This window comes from Pygocentrus nattereri, chromosome 8, assembly GCF_015220715.1.
Source record: "Pygocentrus nattereri isolate fPygNat1 chromosome 8, fPygNat1.pri, whole genome shotgun sequence".
In the NCBI taxonomy this organism is placed as follows: Eukaryota; Metazoa; Chordata; class Actinopteri; order Characiformes; family Serrasalmidae; genus Pygocentrus; species Pygocentrus nattereri.
The window spans coordinates 3,837,350-3,857,500 of NC_051218.1; the positions used below are offsets into that span (position 1 = coordinate 3,837,350).

At 41.0% G+C, this 20,151-nt stretch overlaps 1 protein-coding gene across 1 annotated transcript in view; it reads left to right on the plus strand.

The window, feature by feature from the left end:
* The first annotated feature begins 516 nt into the window (after nucleotides 1–516).
* Nucleotides 517–20,151, plus strand: part of fa2h (fatty acid 2-hydroxylase) — a 67,210-nt gene continuing 47,575 nt past the window's right edge. Inside the window, exon 1 of the mRNA XM_037540775.1 lies at nucleotides 517–943. Coding sequence (XP_037396672.1) covers nucleotides 662–943 — 282 coding nt within the window. The 5' untranslated portion in view covers nucleotides 517–661. The remainder of the gene's footprint in view (nucleotides 944–20,151) is intronic.

The window sequence follows — 20,151 nt, forward strand, 5'->3', positions numbered from 1 at the left end:
GTTCCACCTTAAATGATGCGGCTGTTAAAGTTCCCGTTCCATTAAAGGTAGAACGGGTAAACCCGAACAGAAAAGCTGGCGGACAGGAAGCCGAGTTTGATCCAGAGTTTTAAAACGTGAAGGTTACAGTTCCACCTTTAACGCACCGCTTAAGGTGGAACGGAAAGTTTGAACAGGACTCCGACGAGCAGGAAGCCGCCCTCGAATGTAAACAGTAAGGCCAGCGTTAGCCTGGGAAAGAAATTAGCATACAACGCCCACAAGAGCGAAGTTTAGGAAGACGGAGATAAACCTCGAAACAACCACTGACGGCCTTTTTGAGAGGACAGCTCACTAAACCCGTGACCAAATAAAAGTTTATTAAAACTGGAGATAAATATTAACATTAGCCTCTTCTCCTGCCGTGTGTTTCTCCCCCGGCGCCCTACGCAACAGGTGCCTAGCCACGCCCAGTCGTGGGAGCCTCGTTAAATATTCATGAGATGTTAATGACTGGTCGCTAAGCAGCGAGCCAGAGGAAAGTCAGAAGGCAGCAGCAACTTTGAGTTGTAGTTGGCGGTGTAGCTGGACTGTCCAGTGGAGGGTTTTAACCTGCTGTTGTGTTTAAAGTGGACACTTTTTGATATTTGATTGCTTAAAAAACGAAAATAGCAAAACACAAATGTCGCCTTCGGTGTCCCCTCGCTTCTTCAGCGCGAAAGAGGTAGCGAAGCACTGCAGTAAGGAGTCGTGCTGGGTGCTGAAGGGGACGCGGGTCTACGATGTGACCGAGTTCATCCGCATGCATCCCGGCGGAGAGGCGCTGATTTTACGCCGCTGCGGGAAGGACATCAGCCGTGAGCTGGAGGGACCTCCGCACCGCCACTCCGAGAACGCCAGGCGGTGGATGGAGCAGTACTACATCGGGGAGCTAGACAGAAACAGCACAGAGCACTACACAGAGGTAACTTCTGTTTCTGAAATGTACTGAAATAATGAAGATTTGGGATTTTCTTAATATTTGGTTTCATTTTCAAAGCTGAGGCTGAGGAGCTGAGACTGGACTGGAGGTCCACAGAGAGAAGTTTGAAGAAAAAGTTTGGTCATATCACCGAAACCATGTAGACATTGTAAATAAAAGTTCATTTTTGGTCTTACTTTAAACATTTGTGCTGTCAAGGCAGCAGTAGCACCTGGCTGTCGGTAGAGGGGTGGAGCTGAGGGCACTCACCTGGGACAGGTGAGGTGGGGAAAGCTCAGGTAGACAGGTGCACTGGAAACAGAATGGATTGACACCAATTTTTTCATTGTTGTTGCATAATTAAAGGGTAAAGATGTAAACAAAGTCGTTCAGAGCGGTTTGGTGTGAAATGCTCCCTTCTAGAGAAACTTACCAAGTCAGAATTGTTCACAGTGGTGGTGATAGGAACCAGACATCCACCTCTAAAAGCTCCCTCACAGAAAGTTATTACCTAAATGGTTATGAACACGCTGCCTGATGCGCGAGGCATTGCTTTTCATGAAGCTTTTGGCGTAAAATGTACTGTTCACGGTGGAGGGGTAGGTGCAGGGCGCTGTAAGGCAAAATCGAACCCATAAAAAAACATCTTTTTTCAGATTTATCACTAGTTTACCATCATCAGCATGACATATACATCTCAGAAGACTCACGTAGGTTCACTGGTGGTTTTGGACAATAAATGAAGTGGCTATATTTGTGTTGTGCTCATGGCGACCCCTGGTTCCTATCACCACCACTGTAAAGAAATCTTTAGTGTGTAGGTTCATCTACAGTAGACCATTTTGCATCAGACTCCTTTGAATGACTGTTTAAAGTTCACCAAGTGATCCATCCATCCATCCATTTCCATCCAAACCAGTTTCTTGGTTAAAAGCACTGCATTGCTTTGAAGACCTGTCTGCTAGAGCGCTCACCTGAATGGAAGGGAAGGTGCTAATTGCAAACTTGGTGATCTTCAGTGTGTGGGAGGGAGAGAGAGTGTCAGACCGGTCTGGCTTGTCTGTCCCTGCTGAGACGTTTAGACAAAACCCGCAAAATAATGGCTCTTTTAAAGCTTTCCATTGTGCTCTGCAGGCTTTTTCAGCATGTCCGCCCATTAGTTTGCTGTGGTTGTCCCTTGTCTGGCCTAGATGATATGATCGCTGCAGTGTGGTGCTGCGGTTGAGATGCTTTCTCTTGTTTGGGAGATATTGAATGCGTTCTAGGACTTTTCCCTGTACAGAACAGAAAATTCTGCTTTATTGACTTCTGCATCTTGCCCATTGACTTCTATTGTAAGCCTGATTTCTGTTCAATGCTTTCTGTTCATTTGTATGTATGGGCAAAATTATTCTCTATGGAAAATGACCTTGCGCTGCAGACGCAGTGGACAAAATGAAGTTAAAACTACTAGAGTAGTCCTTTGGTCAGGCCACGTTTAAGCAGTGATGAGGCTAAAAATGAATGTATAGCTGGAATGCATGGATGTGGAAGTGTGTGGAAATGCCGTGTGCTTTCACGAATGCAAAGCAGCCTCAAATCTGCTGCATTCTTTGTCGATCTGAGTTTGTTCATTGTTCTTCCTGAAGAAGCACCACCCTTGTTGAGCGCTTGCACATACAATATACTTTTGTGGACCCGATAACCCTCCGTGGCATGAGGCCTAACAGCATGCACACTGCTGGACCTTAATTAAAGCGATAGTTCAGTGGAAAATCAAACCTGAACTCTTTTCCCCTGACCCCAAATGTAGTCAGTCAAGCGTGGAGTCTGAGGTTTGCTTATTTTGGAGCTAAGAGGCTAATAAGACACCCAATAAGATTTTGGATGCCACTGACTTCCATTATGTGCTGTGGCCACACGATAAATCTCCTTTTTATTGTTGCCGCAATATAAGTCTCCAAGAGAGATGCAGTTTTAAGGGCTGTCATGATAAAACAGTGCCAGAGTGATGTAAGTCCATTGATGGGGGTTTGAACCGACGAGCGTGGAAACTTTCAAAATGCATGTGCACGGCTAATCTAAACTATATATATATATATGTATATATCGCTGCTGTCGGAAGAAAACTTTGTATCTCCAAAATGGTAACTTTACAGGAGAAGGAAAAAACATACTTTACTTTTAATGCAAGTCAATGGAACCAGACGTCTTTCCAAGTTATTTTGGGCTGTTTTTTTTAGTCCATTCATCATGAAATTTACATACATTGTAAAAGGCCACGAGTGTTTTCAAATTCTGTCAAAAACTGAAAAATGTCAAAAATGGAGATACAAGGTTTTCCTCTGACAAGTGATATATATGTATGAAATACACATTTCTGTTGGACTGTATGTAAATATACTTGTATATATATTTATCAGTTTTTGTAGCCTTTATATTAAAGGCAGCTCAAGGAAATGGCTGTACAGTGCACAAAAAATTGTGCTTGCAGTTTCGATGTAAGTAGCTACTTCATATTTTTGCTCCTATTTGCTTAAATCCCCAGTGTTTTTATATACTAAGGTCTCTTATTCAGTAATTATAGGAACTGCAGTGGAAACTGGCTGAGCTATTCTTAGGCAATAGAATTGTGTAATAAAACTTTGGGAGTGGCGGTGGGCCCTGGGTTAAAAGGTTTGGGCTCAATCAGTGATGAGTCGGCCTATAGCACACGATTTGAATCAAAATTCATCGCTGCTCTTTACGGCTGCAACTAACGATTATTTTCATTGTCGATTAATCTAATAGTCAGTTACTTTCTTGATTAATCGATTAGTTGTTTGGTCAGAAAATGGTGAAAAAATGTCGATCAGGGTTTTCCAAAGCCCAAGATGAGATCCTTAAATGTCTTTTCTTGTCCACATCATAAAAGATATTCAGTTTGGTGTCACAGTGGAGGAAAGAAACCAGAAAATATTCAGATTCAAAAAGCAGAAAGACTTTTTTTTTTTTTTTAAAGTACTCAAACCGATTATTCAATTGCCAAAATAGTTGGAGATTAATTTAATAATCCACAACGAATCGATTCATTGTTGCAGCTGGATGTAACTCGTAACTGCGGTATCAAACATCGCATTTTATGTCCGTATCATGCAGCCCTTCTTATTATCTATATCAGCCTCGCAGCTCCAGGGCAAAACTGAAGAACTTCAGACACCAACCCTGTCTTGGCTGATCTGCTACTTTTGCGGTGAGGAGGTACACTGTATATTTTTTCCTGCTGAGTTTTCACCTGACATTTTATCTTCATTTATGTTTATATGCATTAACTTCGGATTTCTGATTTTATATGTAGAGATAAAGTTTCTGGCCTTTACTCCACAGTCGTGGAGTCGATGTGTTCGTATAGTCGTGTTTGATGATGATTAACTCACACACTGTTTTATCAGTTTTTTACAACTGTTTTCCAGCTTCTAGTTATTGATTAGAATGCAACTCAAATGAGTTGCGCAAGCTCTGCGTGTGCAGTCTTGCTCTTTAACTACTTTACTGTGTGTCCTCAGTCACACTGGATATCAAGTGTGACAACATGCCGCGCAGATTAGGGTGAGATATTTGCTCCGTTGATTGCTGTACTGCAGCGGAGGTTTTGATTAGTGAGGTATTGACTGCTACAGCAGATTCTGAGTATCCAGACACACCCTCTCTCGGAGTTCAGCTACCCCCAAATCCCCTTAGACTACAGTGCAGACTGAAACTATATTCAAGGTGCAGGGAAAATTTGATGGGCCCTGTCCTTTTGTGGAGATAGCAGATAAACGATATGGCAAAAATGTCACAGTATCACAAATATGTGTCCATGATAGAATCACAGTATTTCATTTATTTCATTTGAGTTGAAATAGACAAAAATCAAACACTGAATAAAATAAGATGATGTCATAATGGGCTGACAGCCAATCAGCTCCTTGTTACTATGCGGTTTAATCTACTATACTATACTCTACCATATCATACTCTACCATACTATACTATACCATACCATACTATATTATACCATACTATAATATACCATACCATGCTATACCATACTATACCATACCATACTATATTATACCATACTATAATATACTATACTATACCATACCATACCATATTATACCATACTATAATATACTATACTATACCATACCATACCATACAATATTATACCATACTATAATATACCATACCATACTATATTATACCATACTATAATATACTATACTATACCATACCATACTATATTATACCATACTATAATATACCATACCATGCTCTACCATACTATACTATATTATACCATACTATACTATACTATAGTATACTATACTATACTATACTATACCATACTATATTATTCCATACTATAATATACCATACCATGCTCTACCATACTATACCATACCATACTATATTATACCATACTATAATATACTATACTATACCATACCATACTATATTATTCCATACTATAATATACTATACTATACCATACTATACACTGTTTGTTGGGGTTACAGACTCTCTGTAATTGGTCTAAATCCCATTTTTATGATCCATGCAGTTGTTTAGTGAACAGAAAGAAGACTTCATCTTCATCTGATTTAGCTGCTGTCATGTCTGATGATTGTTTATGTGCTGAAGATCTGGGAACTGTTTTTCTGACGCAGACATTCAGCTTATGTACACTGTGTACTGGAAAAAACACTAAATATTACACTCCGGCTAAGTGGACACAGTGGCAAAAAGCCAAGGCTGTTTTTGTGCTTAAAGGGGAATTCCAGAGTTATTCAGAATGGTTAATTGTCAAGAAAATGATTAATTTAGATATTTTTACAGTGGTGGTGGGATAGGAAGTAGGGGTCGCCATGTCTCCAACACACATATAGCGTTTTTTTTTTTTTCTTTTCCGAAACTACCAGTGAATCAAATCAAATTTATTTGTAGTGCTTTTTACAACGGGTGTTGTCACAAAGCAGCTTCACAGAATTCCAGCAAAGACAAAGTTTTAACAAGAATGTGAAAACCCCCAGGTGAGCAAGCCAGGGGTGACGGTGGCAAGGAGAACCTCCCTCAGAGCCGAGGAAGAAACCTTGGGAGGAACCAAGGCCCACAAGGGGGGACCCGTCCTCCTCTGGTCAAACTACCTACAGAGTTATTATACTACTAATATTAATATCAGTAGAATTAGTAGTAGTAACAGATGGGAGTCCATGAAAACCAGTGGGTGGGCAGCTAGTCCAAGGCAGGTGACAGTAGCGCGTTACTGTATTCTAGCCTAGAAGTAATAAAGGCATGTACTAGTGTTTCTGCATCACGCAGGGACAGGGCATTTATTATCTTGGCAATGTTGCGAAGATGTAAAAAGCTGTTCTAGTGATGCCGCCTGTGTGTTGATCGAATGATAAATCTGACTCAATTATGACGCCAAGGTTTTCTTCTGCTCAGGCAGGTGTAACTGGAAAGTCAGCGAGATTTGAAATGAAATCTGATAATTTATGTCTTGACAATTTTGGACCCAGAAGGGGAACCTCTGTTGTGTCACTCCCCACACATCACAATATGAATCAGTCATCATATGAGCGGATGTATGAAAAAAACAAAGATACGAGGCAGAAAGCCGAACACTAATTAAAAGAGTGATCACTGACTCTGATGTGAACACGCCTGTTCTGAGATTTGGAGGGAGGATGACAGCGCAGTCAGCCACACAGCTGATTAGTCATAGGGGGCAGGCTTCTGTATGAGTGGAATGAAAACCTGCAGCCGCCCTCCTTTCTTTACTTGTACTTTATTTGGCATCATTTTAATCCGCCACAGTGTCAGCAGCATTTTCTATAAAATCAGACCTGGTCTTTATTGCTTCTCTCAGTTGTTTGTGACGTCTGTTTAAGCTTATTTTCTAAAATAAAAGTTTTATTTAAAATCTGTTTGAGGAGGTTAGAAACTAGTTAGAGCTTGTATGCAGGACGGTAATCTGGGTGGTTGGAGGGTGGACCAGCAGTCCTTGACCTATATATGGACCAATATATGCTTACTATATATATATATATATATATATATATATATATATATATATATATATATATATATATATATATATGCCTAGCCCCTGTGAGTTATCCCGTTTACGAGCGGAAGTGTTTCTGGAATGGAAGTCACACCGTAATGCATTTTACAGAGCAGCGTATATTGTGTCTTTGACCTTGCCGAGCTGTTAATATGAGTTACCCTGTAACTGCAACTGCCACGGAGGCCCTGGCGTAGCCTAGCGTCTCTGATGGTGCGGAAAAGTCAAAGGTTGAACGCTTGCCTCACATGTAACACGTTCTCAGTTACACCTTTGTTTGCTCTTCTCAGTCGTTCCTCCCAGGCTTTATACCTGGATGACTCTTCACATCACTGGTACACACACCGTCACAGAGTCAACGGAGCTAATGAGCGTGTCGGGGAGTGTCACACTGGCGCGTCGGTGTATCACGCCTGCCGTTACTTCTTCATTCATGCAATTTCAGTGGGATAAATGAGGTCAGCTGATACAGGCACAAGTGGGATTGCACAAATCCAGCCCCTTTTCTTTGGCCTGGACCACATGGTGCTCAAAAAACTCAAGTTACCAAACGTGGTGGCGTCCCAGCGGTCAGCGAACCTTTATAACACTCATGAGCTCATGGCTTTGACCCCAGTGTAGCGTCTACTCCCAGCATAAGCCTTTGATCTAAATACTGTTTTGACTGGTCAGCATAAGCTGCTGTGGGTAAATCAATATGATTGTGAAAGACACTGTATAAGCACATGTATAGTAACAATATTAAATATGACACTATCAAACACTGAGCCTACTTATTCTCCATTCTTATTCAAATTTGAATTGGTATTTTTTGCCAAATGGAAAGTTTTCACAAACAAACGATGTCTGAGTGTCTCTCTCTGTGAGCGAATGATCAGTGTCTGAAAGGCAGGGCAGCGTTCACATGGTGGTGACTCTTGCTAACGATATGGCTTATTGCCCAATTATATGAGGGCTTATAATGAAACCAGCTGTTTATCTGCATTATAAAAAATGAAGAAGCCCATTTCGATTACAGTTTCCAAAATGATCAGCATAGCGTGTGACGAGAGCTATGATTTTCAGTTTGACTAAATGTAGCTTTTACGCAGAGGGAAGTCATTGGAACTAGAACTGATGACACAACGTTTATTACCGTAACTGTGTCAAAAGTTTATCTTTATTCTTTATTCATTTTTTTGCGTTCTTCTGAAAGCCTTCAGCACTTGTGAGATGAGGGGGGCAAAAACCCAGGATGTAGACACTTTTCCCTTTAAAATAAAATTAAAATGGACAGAAATACACAGATTAGAACAGTACTGGCAAATACTCTGAAACCTGAATTGTATACAAAACAGTCAGATATACAGTGAAACCACATGGGCAAGGTTTAAGATGTGGTTTGAGGTAGTCATGGGCACGATGGCCAAACATTTATATCTTAGAATAATTAAAATGGCCTATTTTCATAGGTTAACAGTGGTCTATTATTCTGGGTCCCTTTACTTTTTAATAAGAAGCATTTTTAACCACCAATATTAAATATTAAATGTGTTATTCTGTGAAACAGTGAAAACAAAACTGAAGACTATTTAGATGCTCCTATGCCAGTATTGCTTTCTAGCACTAGCCCCTCAGGCCTGTTGCTATAGGTTGTTTCATGTCTTGATTTCTTCAAGGTTGAAGTTCGACAGCTTTTTTTCCCAAACTTCCTGTTCCACTTCAAATGGAGCAGAAGTTACGTGCAGCTCTTTCACTGTCCTGTTGTGGCTGCACAGCTGAATTAGGTTTGTAGGTAATAATAAAATTAACCCTGAAGATCAGCGCAGACGGCTGGTCACCATAGCAACACAGACAACAGTCTTGCCCAGCTAGTAGCTAACGAAGTGGCAAAGAGAGAGATTTAAGACGAACATCGATGATTTGAAGACCAAAGACTTATTTGTGTTCATATTCACTCCAGCTGGTTTCCTGATACATTTAATCTGCAACGAGAAACTGACAAACACAAAGTCACAAGGCTGAGGTCAGCTTATCGTTCACCAGCTTCTTGTTTGAATTCTCCCACCTTAAGTGGTGCAACAGTTGGCTACATAGGTGGCTACATTCTAGCGCCTCAGGTACCATAAAAACAAAGTTACTGCTTCATATGAACTGGACTAGATGGCGGGAGGTGATTAAGGCTCTGCTGTGTTTTCATTTTCATCTGACTGAAACATCCCTGACTCAGCCATTCAGCCATATAACTAATTGCATGTTGCGTTATCTGCACTTGATGTAGCGGTTGTGACAAAAATCATACCTGAGGATTTCCAGGCGTACCAGGTGAACTGGTATACTGGTTTCCAGTCCTAGTTTGAGGCATGAGTGATGATTTACGTATGTAATATGCACAGCGCTAACTGCTGGGATTATCCATTACTTGTTAGCTATAGCCTTGTAGCTCCAGTGCAAATATAAGGAAGCAAACTTTAGACACCAAACAAAAGCTGATTGACTTCATTTTCAGGGAAAACTGAGCACATTTTATATTTCTCTGAACGGCTCCTTTACATGCCACCCATGATGAGGCTGTGGTTGGGTCAGACTCTGCACCGGGCAGCATACAGTCTTCTGACAGCCCTCAGAGAAGAATGCACGAGGGCAGGAGCTGGCGGCCTCCCATCTCCGGAATTCCTCCTCTGCGTGGATATGAATCTCATTCCTCCTTCAATAACCTTTTTGTTTTCCCGTCCCCCATCCCTGAATGAGCATGCCAACCTTCCCCCGATGGCTGCTGGACAACGGAGCAGCTGGTCAGCTACATCTTTAAGAACTTTATCTCCAAGTCAGAATCCCAAGTCCGATCATAAAGGTCCCTGCAATCTTTATCTGCCCTGTGGCTGAAGATAGTCAGTCGACGATGAGCTGCTGTGATGTTAGCTACAGCTATGAGATACGCCCATATCAGGCTTATATTGCTGGATCCTGGCGATATAACTTGGAATATATTCAGAACACTATAGCGAATCCTTGAAACGATGTGGTTTTGTCTGCAGTATTATCATTATTATGAAAGGCACTGAAAATAGAATCGTCCTCACTTTTTTTTAGAATACAAGATGTTGATGTAAACGTACTGTGTAAATGCTGGTGAAGTTTTAAGTTGTTCAGTCCAGAGGTAAACAGCCCACTTTAAATTGTTGTGATGTCACAAAAAACACTGCAGTTGCACAGAAGTGTTTCAGCCTAGACTGCTTTTTAATTAAGGCAGTACAAAGAGAACAGAGGTCATTTACAAATATCAGTCTGAAAGGCAAAGTAACAAAACACTGCTGTCGCAAGAAAACCTCGTGTTTCCATTTTTTGTCATTCTTTCAGTTTTTCACATAATTTGTAAACACCTGCTGCCCTTTATATTGTGTGCAAATGTCATGATGAATGGACTAAAAGAAACAGCTCAAAACGACTTGGAAAGACGTCGGGATCCATTGACTTACATTAAAAGTAAAATAGTTGTCATTTTGGAGATACGAGTTTTTTTTTTTTTTCTGACAACAACGAAAAGCAGCCTGTTCAATTATAAGGGATACTGTGAGGTTGAAAAATGTAATGATGGATTAATTATGTCTGATTTTGGTGCATAAACTCACATAAATGTTATAAATAAAAACGCACTAAAATGTGGGATAAATGCCCTTCAACTAAAATGATGTGTGTATATATATATATATATATATATATATACTGTTCTGTAGTAAACCCAGAGCCAGTACTAACTTCTTAGATGCTCATTTGCATATTGTAGCCTTCTGTAATAGCATAACTAATATTGCAGTAACAATTAACAAACGCTTGTGTCACCCGTGTGGATGCTGTTTACACTCTTGTGTTGATATAGTGATGAGGACCTGCTGCTGTAGCTTCTCTATTCTCAGTCCTGTCTGCCTGGTCCCTACAGGCCCCTCCTGTACTGCTCTACTGCTGGCTGTGATAGCCCTCAGAGAGATAGAGAAAGAGAGAGAGGGGGGGGCTGAGGGAGATAAAGAGGTAGGGACTGACTGTGTTAGCAGAAATGGTGATCAGAGGGGACGGCCATGGCGTGGCCCAAGCTCTGATTAATTACTACACACCACAAACACAGCCGTTGCACTTGCCATCACTCTCCGGAGGAAACGGAGCGTCGCTTGCTGGCTAATTGCATCAAGCTACTGCGTCCCTCAGAGGTAGAGGTGGTCTGGGAACACAAATCGTCCACTGGGTGCACATCGTCCACTGAGGAGAAAAGACCTTGTGTAGATGACGAGTCCTCATCAGTGTCCAGTGTTGGCAGCCGGTTAGCTGTAGTTTTAGCTCATCTGAAGAGCCTCCATTACTTGTCCAACACAAAACCTACAGATCTTCCTCAGCTGCTCTCCAGTTATAAACCATGTTTTTCTCCCCTCATTGAACTACATGTGCAGCACCTCATTGAACTACATGTGCTGCACCTCATTGAACTACATGTGCAGCACCTCATTGAACTACAACATGTGCTGCACCTCATTGAACTACATGTGCTGCACCTCATTGAACTACATGTGCTGCACCTCATTGAACTACATGTGCTACACCTCATTGAACTACATGTGCAGCACCTCATTGAACTACAACATATGCTGCACCTCATTGAACTACATGTGCAGCACCTCATTGAACTACATGTGCAGCACCTCATTGAACTACAACATGTGCCGCCCCTCATTGAACTACATGTGCTACACCTCATTGAACTACAACATGTGCTGCACCTCATTGAACTACATGTGCCTCCCCTCATTGAACTACATGTGCCGCCCCTCATTGAACTACATGTGCTGCACCTCATTGAACTACATGTGCCGCCCCTCATTGAACTACGTGCCGCCCCTCATTGAACTACATGTGCTGCACCTCATTGAACTACAACATGCATTTGAAACATTTGCCGTTTTTTTTAGCTGCTAACAAATCGATTGAGCTACAGGACAAGTGCTTACTTAATGGAAAGTTTGCTCGCTTGGTGGCCGTCTTAGCAACACCACCAGGCAGTTATTTCCAGTGATACAAGACCAGCCTCCTATCTCTTTAACTACCTACAGAGTGATTATACTACTAATATTAATAGCAGTAGTATTAGTAGTAGTGATAGCTAGGAGGCCATGAAAACAGTGTATGGTGGGCATTTGTGGTTCAGTACCTGCCTGATTTTTTGTGATTCTGGAAATCACACTAAACAGTATTCTAGGATTGTATTTACTGTTCTCGATCAGCGAGGCCAGATATGCTGAGCGAGCTTTAGTGAGAGCGTCTCTATACACTGTCAGGCTGTCCTTCCAGGCAGAGTGGAACACTTCCAGCTTGGTTTGTCGCCATTTCCGTTCTAGTTTCCGACCTGTTTGTTTTAAGGTACAGGTTTTATCGTTGTACCATGTGGCTTTTTATGCCTTATTCTTTTTATTTTAAGTGGCGCCACATTTTCTAAAGTAGATCGGAAGGTATTTTCTAAATAATCGGTGAGTAAATCTAGCTCCATTGGGTCTGATGGAGTGGAAACTGGCGTTGATAGTTCTGGGAGATTTTCTATAAATTGTAGGGTGGTAAAAGGTCTTATTGAGCGCTTTGTAGAATAGCGAGGGGACATGCATATATTATGGCTAAGACGTAGCTCATATGAAATTAGGTAATTGTCGGAGATTGTCTGAGGTTTGCGGTAGCATATTAAGCTTGTCTATGTTAAGACCTAGTGTCAAAACTAAATCTAACGTATGACTACAGTCGTGTGTCGGCCCTATTACATTTTGGGAAATACCAACAGAGTCTAGGATTGAGGTAAATGCCCTTTTTAATGGGTCGTCTACCTTCTCAAAGTGGATATTAAAATCTCCTACAATTATTACTTTATCATTACACACAGCCAGGTTTGCAGCATAATCACTAAATTCTTTTATAAATTCAGAGTCGGGCCCTGGTGGTCTGTAAATGTTAAATAATGAAAATGTTCTTTTTTGTGACCGGGTTTGTATCGTGAATGGAAAGGACCTCAAAGGAAGTGAAAGTGTCGCATTGTTTCTGACTAATATCGTGAGTATTTTGGCAGAATACACAGACTCCACCTCCCTTGCCTGATAATCTTGGCCTATGTGCGTAATTATAGCCTACAGGGTGGCTTCATTTCATCAAAATCGGACAAAACGCACAGTTTGTAGTGTTTGTCTCAAATAACACACAAAAATGTGTTCTTCAGGTTTTTAGGGTGCAGATTTCCACAACTGAGGTGGGCTTTTACCACTTAGGGCTTTACCAGCAAGCTGATTGGCCCCCACCCCTCATAAACAAATGCCATGTTGAGGGTTATGAGCTTTCCCATTCGTCTTCCGACCAGTGACCGTCAGGTACCAGCTAACCTGCTAGCTAGGCACATTTCCTCTGTAGTAGCCAATAAAATTGTTTGGTTGGAGCCAAAATTTTGGGACAATGGCACAAAACGTATGTAGCTAACTCACAGCATATCAGCCTATTTAATCGTTAGCATATATTTATGTTTGTGGCATGATTGCTGCACGGCTCTCACCACCATAACTATCACTGCTAACCACTCGTGAACTGAAGAGCTCATCTATATTTTAGACCACTTGGCACCTCCCTGCAAAGCTTTTCTCTTTTTAATGCTCACTTTCTCCTCACCATCTTTACACTTCTCTAGCACTGAAGATGGCGCTGAATAAATTGCTTTGAATGCACTACTGATGTAGTGTATTTTATTTGTATGGAACCATCGTGCAAGTCGTGTTTCAGTGTGGGAAGTTGAACTTTGCTATTGTGCTGAACCAAACCACATTTAGAAAAGAGGCTGGGGGATCAAATCTCCAGCGTAGTGGTAAATGACTATGGTATGACTATTCACACACTGCCCAAGAACTCGGACAATACAGTGCGCCTTAGAATACATGAAAATAGTTACTAATATGTAAAAAAATATATAGATATTTTTGGGGCAGTCGTGGGCTGGAGCTTAGGGATCTGGCCCTGTGACCGGAAGGTCGCCGGTTCGATCCCCAGGGCTGACAGTCCATGACTGAGGTGTCCTTGAGCAAGACACCTAACCCCCAACTGCTCCCCGGGCACCGTTGATTGGGCTGCCCACCACTCCGGGCAAGTGTGTGCTCACTGCCCCCTAGTGTGTGTGAGCACTAGTGTGTATGTGGTGTTTCACTTCACGGATGGGTTAAATGCAGAGGTGGAATTTCCCCGGTTGTGGGATCAAAAAAGTAACACTTAACTTAAACCCTCAGTTCATCCAAACATCCACAGAAGGTCATGTGGAGCTGTGATTGGTCAGGATGCTCCCATTAAAAACACTGATCGGTTGTAGACCCTTTTACACACTAAGGCCCGTCTGCAAATTCAATATTGTGATAACAGTGAACAACCAATATATCGTGCAGCCCTGGTCTCTGTGGAGGAGGCTGAGAGACAGACAGAGGAGACTGTATGAGCCTCTGTCTCTGAGCTGCTAATGCTGTGAGATGCAGCTGTAGATATGAACCTCAAGCTCAGGTTTGAAACATCACCACTGAAGGCTTTTCTCACTGTGGCTTTTCTCAGGAAGCTCCGCCGCTCTGAGCTCTAGAGCAACTTCACAGTTTTTTTTTACGTCTCGGGTCACAGGAAATGGTCTGTTTCACTGCTTGAAGCTGCGTTCTTTACTCTGTAAGGCTTCTTTACCACATGGATTTTGTTTCTGATTGAGTCCAGAGGCCATATTACAGTTTAGACACCGTGACAGCTCCAGTTAAGACTGAATTTAGGACAGAAGCTGTTACAGAACAGCAGGTCTTAATTACATATTCTTACTTATTAACTCCAGCTGCAAAAACCATGTTACATCCTAACTAGACAAAACTTCCTAAATACTGTTCTATCTTTAAGATAAACCTCAGAGGAGTCTTAACTTATCGCTGTTGTTGGAACAAAACCTGGCATCTCCATAGGCTTTACTTTTAATGGAAGTCAATGGAACCAGAATTTTTTCCAAGTCATTTTGGGCCGTTTCTTTTGGTCCGTTCATCATGAAATTTATACATGATGTAAAGAACAACAGGCATGTTCAAAGTATGTCAAACTGAAATGGAGATACGATTTTTTGTTCAGATAGAAGCGACACGTTTAACCGCCTGTTTCTATTGTTTTATGCAGTGATGGGCAGCACAGGTCACTATAACTACATTGATCTACACTGAAAACGTTCCTTTAACTATTGAGTTTTTTGTAACAGCATTTTAAGAGCCCAGACGCTGCAGACTCGATCTCCACCATCCACTCTTGTTACCTTTGTGCGTTAATGTTGATGATGAAATATTACAGTATTGGTGGTGAATAATGAGGAGACGGAGCTGAACGTGTGTCTGTTGGTTAGGAGTAATAATGTCAGCACGCTTGGATAAAGTGTTTGGGAAATGAAATTGCAATGACATCTCTGAGGCAGTGCCCAGTATGAGCCATTTCATTTTGGAAGAGTAAGATGGGACAAGAGGTCTTAAATACAGGCCCCAAGGCATATAAGCCTATGTACATATGGGCTGCTAGTGAGCTGATAGGTTGGAGTAGGTGTGGTAGTAGTAGGGAAAACACCCAAAAGTACTGGGCACTGGGCCTCCAGTGACACACCTGCTGCTGCCTGCTACACGATGACGTTCCGTTCACTTTTATAGCTCACGCGGTTTTAGTGTGCTGAGAGAAACTTAGGGGATGTATTTAGAGACAGGATTTGGGTGACTATTGGCTTCTAGTGTTAGCAACAGTAGCGTCATAGCTGATGTCTCGATCGATCGACTAGATCTGGGGAAATTGTGTACAGCAGATTTTTTGCCGAACCATTCTTTGAAAGAGTGCAGAATGTCGACTTTCGTTTGAAGGGACTTATATTGGGGATTATTTTTGGTGAACATACTAAAAGACCTAACGCACCAATTCTGTTCTTGAGGTTCAACAGTGGTTTGTTTCTTGTGGTGAAGATGAGGCTGTGATGGCGTTTTCTTCATATGATCATTTTCACACATCTGCGCAGACGTCCTGGCCAGCGTTCTTTAATTGTTCAGTGTTTTTTCTTTCTTATTGAATGTACTGCTGGATTTTTTGCTATTGCTTATCTCACCAGTATGTTCTCTAATCGGTATTAATGGTCTGCTTTACTGACACTGACACTTCTTTGGTCCTCATGTTGAGAGACAACAGCAGCAGACCTGCTTGTCAGCTCACTTGCACATAAATTAATCAAATCATCAAATCAAATCTAATTTATTTGTAGCGCTTTTTACAACTGATGTTGTCACAAAGCAGCGTCACAGAATTCCAGAAAAGACCAGGGGCAACAGTGGCAAGGAAAAACTCCCTCAGAACTGACGTAGAAACCTTGGGAGGAACCAGGCTCACCAGGGGGGACCCATCCTCCTCTGGTCAAACTATCTACAGAGTTATTATACAACTAATATTAATAGCAGTAGTATTAGTAGTAGTAACAGCTGGGAGTCCATGAAAACATCAGCGTAGGGTGGGCAGCTAGTCCAAGGCAGGTGGCGGTATCTGGGGCGTGGGCAGCTGGTCTGAGGTGGGAAGCAGGAGGGCTCGACAGTCTATTAATAACATCAAACTGGCCTAAAAGCATTGTGTGCAAGCAGTGTTTGTCCTGCTCTGATAATAATAATAATAATAATAATAATAATAATTAAGTAATGATTTTTTAACTTTTTTGTGTTTTTAAGCAGAGAAAACATTCAATTGAGCTACACTGCGGCCTTCCAGGACAACCCTACCTAGCTTAGTATCTCATGGTCAAGTTTTAAGAACGCTCATAATAGAAAACCACATTTTTTTTAAAAATAGGTTTGATGTAATATGTAACACTCTTATAGTTAACATCACTCCCCAGTCCACACAGACCATATATGAAAACCAAGCTGCAAAATCAGCCTGTTTGGAACTCATTTTGTTTTATGATGATAGCCTACAGCCATTAAGCTCCACCCACTCGTGCTGAAGTTATAAGGAGCGTTTCAGCCCAGAGTGCTTTTTGAGTGAGCCACAGTACAGGGGAGCCAATCAGATATGTATATCACTCTTAAAGGCACAGTAACAAAAACAGCCTGGTTAATTCTAAGAGCTTCAGAAGGCAATGCTAGGACTGTTTTTGAGAAATGAACCCACACAAACATCCTAAGTGGACCTAAAATACAAGAAAAATGAGACTTTTAACCACTTAATTGGCCAGGAACCACAGCTGCAGGTGAGCCATATACTTAGCATTTTTTCATGTAGTGAATGAATAAAATATAGAGTTATTAGAGTCTTTAAAGGCCTTTGACCTCTTGCGGAAGAGATGTTCCAGAAGCTGGAACCTTCAAGCAAATTGTGAATTACACACTGCTAAAAACGTTCCACCATGAAATGGAACACACACACACACACACACACACACACACACACTATATTCATCAGTGTGTTGCATCTACCTGTATTTTACTCAGTCATTATGACAGCTAAAGAGATCTTGCAGGGCTGCTGTTTGTACAACACTGGAGTTTAAAGCCTTTACTCAGGTGCTGATGCAGTGATGAAACTGCAGTTATGCAGAACATTGAGGTTTAAGCCGGTGGAGCTTTGTTAGCTTTACTTTGTCTAGACCCCGCCCACCACCTGGGGTGAAACTCCATCAACTTTAGACTGAAACTTGAGAAATTTTAAATGGTCTTTACCTCTTTAATCTTTATCGTTTGTAGTGTTTGTCCATAAAGACAAGAATCGTAGCTGCTTAATGAAACTGCACAAGCCAAATGTGATCCTTTGACCTGCTGCCTTGTAGTTCATCTGTTATTCTTGAGACTTATTAACTAGGAACTACTATGAATTATTCAGTGTCTACTACAGGGGTCGCAACCCAAATGTTAAGAAGAGCCATTTTGTTCTTTCAGCAAATGTGAAACCACCTTGGGAGCCACAACATTTTATGCCCATTTGACCATCTTGGCTGTAAAGATGTCTCAGTATGTGCTGATGTACTAGTACAGGCTGGAAATATAGTATAAACGGAAACACAGACTTGCTTTAAGCTGTAGCTCAGCTATAGCTGCTTTTCTCGCATCTCCAGCAGGAAACTTTTCCTCTGAAGAAAAATAGTTCCTTGTACAACATCTCAAAATTTTCCCGTTCCACCTTAAATGGTGCCTGAGGTGCCAAAATGTAACAGCTGCTCCATTTAAGGTGAAATGTGAATGAGAAGCAGCTTCAGCTTCACAACGTTTTAGTGTTTGATAACTTCTCGTTGCAGTTTAAACGTATCAGGAAACCAGCTGGAGTGATTATGAATGTAAAAATAGTCAATTTGTCTCCAAATGATCGATGTTTGTCTTAAATCTGTCTCTTTGCTGCTTCGTTAGCTACTACCTGGGAGAGATTGTTGTCTGCGTCGCTATGGTGCCAAGTAGGTGTCTTTCAGGGTAAAAGGGTGAATCAGCAGTTCTACCTTAACTCCAGTGTTTAAGACCTTTTATTGTTAAACTGTGTTGAAAGATCAGCAGAGCTTCATTTTACTGTAAAGGAAAATTATTTTATTTTTACCTATAAATTTAATTCTGCTGTGGAGCAACAACAGGGCAATTTCTGCTATAAATTATTCAGTAACTACTAATATATAAATAGTAAGTAATTATGAAAGGGAGACACATGCATTCTCCAGGGGTTTAAAGGGTTAAGGATATTAAGTCTTTGATGTCCTCATTTGACTCCAAGAGGACTTTCACCTCCTCATAAACACTTAAAACACATCACTACACGCTTTGGGCCAAAAACAGCCCAGAGAGATTCTTGTTTCAGATGACGAGCGTCTGTTTATTCACTGTTAAGGCCTTTCTTAGTGAAGTGTATTTTTTTGTCATGATTGCATGTATAGAATTGGACCACAGTACATCACATAGCTGATAACAGAAGCAGCAGCTATCGTAAAGTCTAACTTTATCCATGCTGTAGTCCATGTTCATCACATAATCACTTATGGCGACTTCTCTTCCATTCAGACATTTATATGCAAGTGAGATATGGTATCAGGGAGGGTCTCTGAGCTGGCTCAACGTTTCTCTCCATGGTGGAAGGTGGAGGTTTTTTCCCCGCCCATAGTTGTGTGGTGGTGCAATAAAAAATCTATAAAAAAGCTATTTTAAGCTGTCTGTTAAAAGCTATTTAAACCCGAATGCAACTTCAGTTGCTTGAAACGCACAGGAAACTGCACTTGAGTTGCATAATGTGAAGCTTCTTGCAACTCATCTGAAAGTCAGCTGGAACAGTTGCAGGCAGCTCAACTTCAACTTTCATGAAACAGCCAATCAGAAGGCCAATGATGCAGTGTGGTCACTTTAAAATGAACACTATCACTGGGTCAGTGGACAAGAAGTTAAAACAGAAGATTGATTTAGTGATTTAAGGACGGTAGTTCTTCATTTTGTTTCCTGAGCCTTGACAAACATGAAGCTCGAAGTTCACTTTTCTGTAACCAGCTCTGTTAAGTAGCAAGCTTGTGGTCCTTGTGCCACCATTTATTTTTCTAGCCTGCTGTTATTGTGGTTTACACAGCTACATTAATTTCTCATCTTTAGATCCCCACTAATTGTCCACAGATTTTTTTGGGATCCACTAGCTGAAGATGTGTTCCTTGGCAATCTTGATGAGCTTCTAGAGCAGAACTAATATCAAGTAGGCTACAATTTTAACAGGTACTTAAACATTAATTTTCAAAGGATTAATATACATACAACAGATAAAAACACAAATATATGGTAAAGAGACCTAATAAAACACAAATATATAGTAAAGAGACCTAATAAAACACAAATATATAGTAAAGAGACCTGATAAAACACAAATATATGGTAAAGGGACCTAATAAAACACAAATATATGGTAAAGAGACCTGATAAAACACAAATATATGGTAAAGAGACCTAATAAAACACAAATATATGGTAAAGAGACCTGATAAAACACAAATATATGGTAAAGAGACCTGGTAAAACACAAATATATGGTAAAGAGACCTAATAAAACACAAATATATGGTAAAGAGACCTGGTAAAACACAAATATATAGTAAAGAGACCTAATAAAACACAAA